General features: G+C 36.5%; 1 protein-coding gene across 3 annotated transcripts; it reads right to left on the bottom strand.

Annotated features, from left to right (window-relative positions):
• Positions 1-2,535: 2,535 nt before the first annotated feature.
• Positions 2,536-7,733, bottom strand: LOC130992567 (phosphoenolpyruvate carboxykinase (ATP)-like). 3 transcript variants are annotated; one of them, XM_057917249.1, is made up of 13 exons: positions 7,575-7,733; positions 7,195-7,468; positions 6,871-7,049; positions 6,518-6,668; positions 6,312-6,396; positions 4,939-5,039; positions 4,559-4,857; positions 4,309-4,482; positions 4,145-4,210; positions 3,819-3,997; positions 3,446-3,615; positions 3,016-3,184; positions 2,536-2,879 (listed from the first exon to the last, which is right to left on the bottom strand). In XM_057917249.1, the coding sequence occupies exons 2-13, from the start codon at positions 7,452-7,454 to the stop codon at positions 2,736-2,738; spliced, it is 1,977 nt and encodes a 658-aa protein (XP_057773232.1). In that variant the 5' UTR covers positions 7,455-7,468; positions 7,575-7,733; the 3' UTR covers positions 2,536-2,735. The 3 variants fall into 3 exon arrangements, with proteins under 3 accessions (XP_057773232.1, XP_057773233.1, XP_057773234.1); XM_057917250.1 differs by having other exon boundaries at positions 7,561-7,694; XM_057917251.1 differs by having other exon boundaries at positions 7,195-7,465; positions 7,575-7,688.
• Between the last annotated feature and the right edge of the window lie 590 nt (positions 7,734-8,323).

The following is an 8,323-nucleotide window of genomic DNA, read 5'->3' as shown; positions in this document are numbered from 1 at the left end:
CCTCCAGTCTTAAAAATCGACGGTACAGGTGAATTCCGATGATTTGATTGGAGAATATGGTTGCAAGCGATAATAAGAGGGGTTTAACGGTGAAAATACAAAGTAAATGAATATAGAGATTAATGGACACGAACTGAAGAAAACTTTATATATCTAGAAAGTGTTTATAATGTTGGAAGTATAAATGAATATGCTTGTATACGGTAACAAATGAACTACTAATATTTATAAACTAAATATATACTAAGGGCACCGTCATCATTTTCTCAATCTATTTTTGCACTTCTCTGGGATAGATTCGTGCTCGATGATGATGTCAATAGAGTTTGTTACGTTGAAATCTCCAGTTAACAGTAATATTTGTCCTCTTTTGACAGGGTTGTTGCTAATTAGTGTTGCGATTTGAATCTGAGTTAATTTCTACAGTACCTTCTTGTGTAATCAAGGTTGTCAAAATGCAAGCCTAAGGCTCATCTGTTGACTCCAAGTTCACTCGCTAATTTCTATCTTTTTTTGTTATCACAGATTCATAATTAATTACTATTTTTCATCATTGCTGCCTTATGCAACATTTTTCAAGGCTACCTTCGGTAAAGTAACCTATAGATCATTTATATTAATGGGCTCTCACGTCCAAAATCCTAGTATTATTTTACCAATAAGCATTATTTTTTATGGATCACAATCATTCATATCAAATTATACAATTATTTTTTACTCCCTCCGTCCCCAAAATAAGTTCCTCTTTGGGAACGACACGAGTTTTAAGGAAAAGTGGTAAAGTGTATTGATAGTGGAAAAAAAATATGTTATAATTAGTATTGAAATTGGTGAAAATGTGAAAAAGTGTTATAATTAGTATTGGAAGTGGTGAAAAAGTGAAAAGTAAAAATAAATAAAGTATTATTAGTGGTGGGGTAGCTGTCTAAAAATGGAAAAAAAGAAAGATGAACTTATTTGAGGGACGTCCCAAAAAGAAAAAAAGAGGAACTTATTTCAGGGACGGAGGGAGTATTATTTAATTTCACTTTTATTACCCAATAAATTGATATTTTAAAGTTAGGTTATACTTCATCTATTCCACTAGAGATGACTCATTTTCTATTTTGGGTCGTCCCTAAAAATGACTAGTTTTCATAATAGACAATATTTAACCTTGAAAATTGTGGACCCTACCACTTTTATATCCAATTTATATGTTATCTTTAATCTATGTGCCGAAAAAATGTGAGTCATGTTTAGTGGGACGAAGAGAGTATAACTTTTTAAAATAAAAATCAAACTCGTGGTATTATACTATTCCCCCCCCCCCAAAAAAAAAGTACCCATTTGAAAATGACACATATGATAAGAAATTGATTGAGTGTATATGTAAGTGGAATAAGAGTCTCATTTTTGTTGTGAGTGGATTGTGTGGGGTACATTTATAAAAAAAATGGCTCTCATTTGGGGCAGACCAAAAGGGAAATATGGGTACTTATTTGGGGGGCGAATGGAGTAATAGATAATAGATATTAAAATTGTCACATATCCAAATACATAAAGTCTCGTAACAGATAATGTTAGTACACATGTTGATACTTCTATCATAGAATGTATCAAAACAATAAAGAACTAAAGACAATGAATGATTATTCAATTTGATGATAAAAAACATCTACGACTGAGGGCTTCGCCTAGGGAAAATGATCAACCAATTGAAGTAACAATAAGACTGTATATTCATATAATCTCACCAACAGTGGACAATTGGAAGCAGGACAACAATTTACTTCTTATTTGTGCACTCAGAGCATTTACCACCTAATCCCTCACAATAACTCCACCGATTAGTTAGTGAAGCAAAGAAACAGAAATCCTAATAATTAAGCAATTGCTCTCTCACAAAATAAAAGGCGATTACACACGATCGCACTTATAAGCAATGTATAATCTTACAACACGTCACAAAGAGAATATATAGGCAGCAGCTTCAAACTGATCTTCTCTTTTCCTTATATATTGAGTTGTCGTGCAAACTCTAAGCTGAGTATATCTGAAATGCAACTCCTAGAAGATAACTATGAAAGAGGCCAAAGATAATCCTAGCATATTATTCCTTCAATAATAAGAAGATCACAAACTATTGAGAATTGAAGTCATCTGAATAAATAAACCTTTGACGTGTATATGTTATAAAAGAAATGCACAGATAAGGAGTCCTTGCGATTACTAGGTAACCAAGCACATTTTTTAGTACATGTATCTGAATAAGTTTAAAATTTTGAAGGTATAATCCATGTAATGATAAACACCTCAAATATTTTATACTCTAGCAGATATAATAACACACGCCAAATTATGCGACACAGAGGACCTTAGTTCAGCTGATTCACTTTCTCATGTCGATGACAGCTTGGATCATATGGTCAGTGTTTGTTCTAAATCTTTCTTGTTGTTTGTGCCTAGTTTGAATTTTTGGGTGTTGCCAATTTCTTAAATATTAATTGTACAATGGATAAATTGACAAAGCTTATAAGTCTTACTTGAACGAGGTTTTAAAGAATCGAGTTTCAAATAACTCAAGGGTAACAAATTTACATCCCTTTAAATAAGTCAACTTGGAAATGTGTTTTAGCCATACAAACTCAACATTCTTATTCACTCAAAGAGAAAGAACCCAGCACAACCACATTCTGATATATTTAAAACAAAAGACCAATCTCAACACACATACTTTCAAACTCTCTCTAGATTCAGAAATTTGGGCCAGCTGCTAGGATCTCCTCAGTTAGCTTGCTGTCTGTCCCAATCTTATAGCTCAGGAACCCCTCAAAATTCTTCTTGAAAAGCCCTCCTAACTTAAGAAGAGTTTCCTCATGTGCCTTCTTGTTACCCCACTGCCACACCAAAAAAAAAAAGAGTATTTAAATCAAACAAAAAAAGAAATGATGACCATAAAAGTGGCGTATCTAAATAGCAATGCAGCTTACTGTATCAAAAAAAAAAAAAAAAAAAAATAGCAATGCAGCTTACTGTATTAGCAGGATTAAGTATTTCTGCAGGAACTCCCTCAACTTCCGTCGGTATCTCGAGCCCGAATACCTCCGTCTTCACGTAGCTCGCCTTCAGCAGTTCCCCGGAATGTATGGCATCGATTATCTTCCTTGTGTAAGCTAACTTGATCCGGCTTCCCGAGCCATAGCTATAGACCCAAAATTTATTCTTTAAGAATTAGATAGATTAAAAACAGTATAGGTTAATTCATTGTTACTAAGATGAATTAAAATTTTGGGATATAACAATACACTTGATAATTTCTAATATCCAAGCCAATTTGCTTGTTTCTTGTCCAATTGAAAGGGGCACGATTTGAAGACATCTTAGTAATAAAGATTAAAAAAAAATAAACTCAATTTTGAAAAGTAAACGCACGCTAAATCTTAAAATTACAATAACGGTATACCTTCCACCGGACCAGCCAGTGTTGACGAGCCAGCCAGTGGCGCCGTGCTTCTGCATCTTGTCAGCCAGCACGGCGGCGTACTTGGTGGGATGAAGCATGATGAAAGCTGCACCGAAGCATGCGGAGAATGTAGCCGTAGGCTCCTTTATGCCGTCCTCTGTGCCGGCAACCTGCATCAGTTTCAGCAAGAGTGAGAAGCTAGGTTTAGAGGCAAGGACGGAGCCAAGCCCCGAGCAGGACTTGGCAATTTTGTCCCAACATTTTCTTTTAAGTTGTATTTTATTTTTTTTCTAACATTTATACATAAAAATATAATGTCATCGGTCTACTTTTAAAATCCTAACTGCTTAGCCGGGTTTGGTTTTGTGCTTACCAGGGCAGTGTAGCCGCTTATGAAGTGGTACATGGTTTGAGCCAAGTTGAGTTTGCTGACGGGAGGAAGCACGCCGAAAGCGTCGCACGCCAATAGAATCACATTTTTCGGATGAGGACCAACGCACGGTATCTTTGCGTTTGGAATGAACTCGATCGGGTAGGCCGCTCGCGTGTTCTCTGAGATAGAAAAGGCGAGAGGTTCGCTTAGATAGATAAAAATAATTTCTGAGCTCGTTTGATCATGTAATCTTTCAAAATACTCAATTCTACGGACTGTCGGTCTAATCAATGTGAAGGTGCACAAAGGCATTTTAGAGTGTTTACCTGTGACAGATTTATCTGAGTAGTCCACCTCTCGCGTGTGTTCATCAAACACCACATTTTCGACAACTGCACGAAAAAAAGGAGAGGAGAGGAGCTGAGTCACGCGGCACAAAGCCAAGGAAAAAACAGAGAAGAAAGAAAAGAAGTGAGCATCAAAAGGTCACCGGCTCCAAACTTGATGGCGTTCCAAATATCCGGTTCTTTCTCTCTTGACAAGTCTATGCATTTCGCATAGCAGCCACCTTCGATATTGGAGACGCCGTTGTCACTCCAGCAATGCTCGTCATCTCCAATCAAGTACCTGTTGTGATCCGTAGACAAGGTTGTTTTACCAGTACCTAGAACAAAATTATACGAGGTTGAGATGGTGTGTTAACTCTGCAGAGAGGTAGGTTAAGGTAGGTAGATATATACCTGATAATCCAAAGAAGAGGGCTACGTCTCCGGCCTTGCCCATATTGCAGCCGGAGTGCAAGGAGAGGACACCGCGCTTAGGCATGAGATAGTGCATTAAGCTGAAGAGCCCTTTCTTCATCTCCCCAGCATATTGAGTTCCGAGGATCACCATTTCCCTCCTAGCAAGATTCAAGTCTATGCTAGTCGAGGAAGTCATGTAGTGAGTGTATCGGTTGCACGGAAACTGCCCCGCGTTGTATATGGTGAAGTCGGGCGTGCCAAAACTCTCCAGCTCTTCCGGGGTAGGTCGAATGCACCTGCAACCAACACAACACTCTCTCGTCACTCTTTCCACAAGCAAAACTCAATGATTCAAGATATATAGGAAGTGGACTCACATGTTGTGCATAAACAGAGAATGATAGGCTCTTGCAGAGACGATCCTCACTTTGATGCGATGCTCTGGGTCCCAGTTAAGGAACTGATCGTTCACGTATACCTTAAACACCAAAGGTCTCATTAGTTAATTAAACAATGCTTGTCTATGTACATTCATATATACATATTCAACTGAGGCACTGAAGTTACTCAATTGTGGGGTCTTCTTTCCATTTATTTGGATATAGTCTAGTATGTATTAATTTGATTATCATGCCAACTATTTAGAGTCATTTGTAATACTAGTATTGAAATGTGGGGCTCTTGATTTGTGGTTAGAATATTACATTTTATTTGACAATGATGTAGTATAATATTTACTTGCCAAAAGTGGATAAACAGTCTATTCCACTAGATTTAGATTTGTGGACCTCCTGTGCAGGTACACTTCAATTTTAGAATATACTATTATATTTTTTTTGGGGAGTGAATATACTATATTTAATGTCAACATTTCATAAATATAGGTGTCCCCAGCACCAGCTAACAGCAATTCGGGAGCTCCACCCTTAATCCTCGGATCCATTTGTGGCTGTCATTTGAAACTAAAAATAGATATTTTTCTTCGCCATTTATTGTTTGGTTTGATTTCTTTATTTTTTTATGGCAGTGGCCACAGCTATCTTTTCGCCAATTATTATCACCCAGAATTAATAAAAAAGATTCTTTTAGCTCTAAATTTAGGTATTTGGTTTGATTTCTTATAAAAAAAAATTATGGCAGCCGCAGTGGCCACAGCTATCTTTTCGCCACTTATTACCACCCAGAATTAAAAAAGATTCTTTTAGCTCTAAATTTAGTGCAACAGTTGACTCACAGTGAAAGATAGTTCACATCCCAAAATATCTTGGGGTAAACGACTGTTTCATCATTATATAGAGAGTTATTTTAAAATTTGGTTTAGTAATTTTGTTAGGTTGGATAATCCTGGATTATCCGGAATAACTGACTATTTCATACTCGATATAGCTATACGTGTTCTTTAAACTGGGTTAAATCTGATAAAAATACGTTCACTAGTCAAGTCAACCGACGATCATTTCCATCAAAGAAGAGCCACGTTTCAAAATATAGAGTAACACAATTATGATAAAAAATATTAGTATATTAAAATAAAAAATGATGAAAGCCACTATAACTTTTATGACTTTTTAAGAGTTGACACTAGCTCGAGTATCAACACGGAGATAGTTAAATTAATGAATTGAAATATACTTTTGCTGACTTTTTAAGGGTGAGAAAAAATACACATAATGAAATCTAGACAATCATATGCTGAATCACTCATCATATGAAGAAAATTAAGTAGGAATTAACTGAGAAAGCTTAATACCTTTTCGAGTGAGCACAAGTAATCCACGGCTCTCTCTCTATTAACCATAAAAGTGTGCTCGTCCATCTCAATATTGGGTGAGCCTCTGTCACATCGTGAAAAGTTTTTGAATTAATTTATCATAATACTAATTCTTATGCATATAAATTAATTAGTGAGTATATCAATTTTCACGAAATATATACAAAAAATTTACACAGACTCACTTCCCCCACCAAAGATCTTCTGTGGTTTCATCTTTGACAACACGCTTGTCTCTCGGAGATCGTCCAGTTTTCGCCCCAGAGAGCGTCGCCAATGCGCCACTCGATGTGATAAACGATCCTTTTTCGTATTTTATAGCTTGTTCATACAGTTCTGAAATTTATATTAAAATTAAAAAACTTCAGTAAAAAGTAAATCTACTATGGTTTCAAATGACAAAACATTTGCGAGGGGCCTTTGGTTCAATTTTACCAAAAGCGTGGATTGTCTTCAATTTTTTTACAAGCATTTGATCCTCGATCTAAAGCAAGCAACCAATCTATATAAAAAAACGGAAAAAAAAAATTATAGTTACCAGCAGGGGAGAGATTATAGAGGATGTGAGTGAACTTAAGGCCGCTATCACTGATGTCGAGCGTGGGCTCGAAGTGGTGGTGGCTCACAGCCGACACCCGCGGCGTCTCAGCCGCCCTCGCCGGATCTCCCTTCACGACCTTCGGCCCCGTCTCCCGCGTCAGCGATGCCAGAGACGCGCTGCAAATCAGAATTGATTAAACACGACTGTTCCTTCATCAACAGATCCAATGTAATTTCTCAACATTCATTTCAAAAGGACGACCTAGTTCATAGGTACAGCTAAAAATTGACAAAAAAATTAATCAAGTGAATGAATTGAAACCTGATGGATTGGAGCTGCTGTTTGTGGCGTTCCTCCTCCGCGAAGGGGCCGAGCGCCGCCTGGATGGGGGTGGTGGGCGCCGACTTCTTCATCTGAAGAGAGTGCAATTCGTCGAGCGTCTGCGCCTTCACCGGCGTCGCGCTGTCATCGTGGCAGATGTCCTTCTCATCTACAGCCTTTTTGTCCGTGTGAATCTTCGGCAGCCCGTTCCGCCCTTTCACACCGCCGCTCCTGAAGCTGAATTCACCGTTCGCCGCCATCTTCTTCGCCTCTACTGAAAAATTACAACACAATTAGTTTTATCGATCCTCTATATATAATTATATGTGTGTATATAATGATGATCGAAGATTTAATATTACTAACAGTGGAAGATGAACCTGATCGACTATAGAGGTGCTTGGGATAATTGAAGGGTTGAAATTAGAATTCAACCATGCACAATTTTCCAACTTCTTAATTTACTGTGGGATGGGAGGGATGGCTTATTAATTGTCCGTAAAGGTCTGGTATTTATAGTCGCTGAATCGGAAAAAATAAATTAAAACTATGGTAAGTTAACCATGGTTTGTGATTTATCATACATCAGCACATTTGGTTGGTTTCATTTCATCAGATAATATTATTTACTATGATTTTTTTTTCGTTTTTATTATAAAGTCAATATTGTGACTGAAAAACTCAAAATAAAATGCGAAACGGTTTATAGACGGTTTCAGATTTTTGGTTTTATGTTTTTATTTTATTTATTTATTTAACATCATCATAGTTTTTTTTTTTTTTTAATTTAACATATCATCAATTCATCATAGTCATAGATGTGCTGTGCAACCTTTCAATTACGAATTCAATTTTTCAAAAATATTTACATAAGTCTAATTTAAAGAAGTGTTAGTATATTTTTGCACATGACGAAATGAAAACTAATTTTATCAACAATGAGTAATACTCCCTCCGTCCCACTCCAATACACTCACTTATTTTGGACACAGAGATTAAGAAAACTTACCTTTTAGTAGGAAAGTGATAGTAAAATGGTGTGTTTCACATCAATTAAGTATAATTTTTTATCCAAAAAAGAAAATGAGTCTATTAAAAAAGGACATTCCAAAAAAGAAAATAAATCTAT

The sequence above is a fragment of the Salvia miltiorrhiza genome, chromosome 7, assembly GCF_028751815.1.
Source record: "Salvia miltiorrhiza cultivar Shanhuang (shh) chromosome 7, IMPLAD_Smil_shh, whole genome shotgun sequence".
Taxonomy (NCBI): domain Eukaryota; kingdom Viridiplantae; phylum Streptophyta; class Magnoliopsida; order Lamiales; family Lamiaceae; genus Salvia; species Salvia miltiorrhiza.
This window is presented reverse-complemented; position numbering and strand designations above follow the sequence as displayed.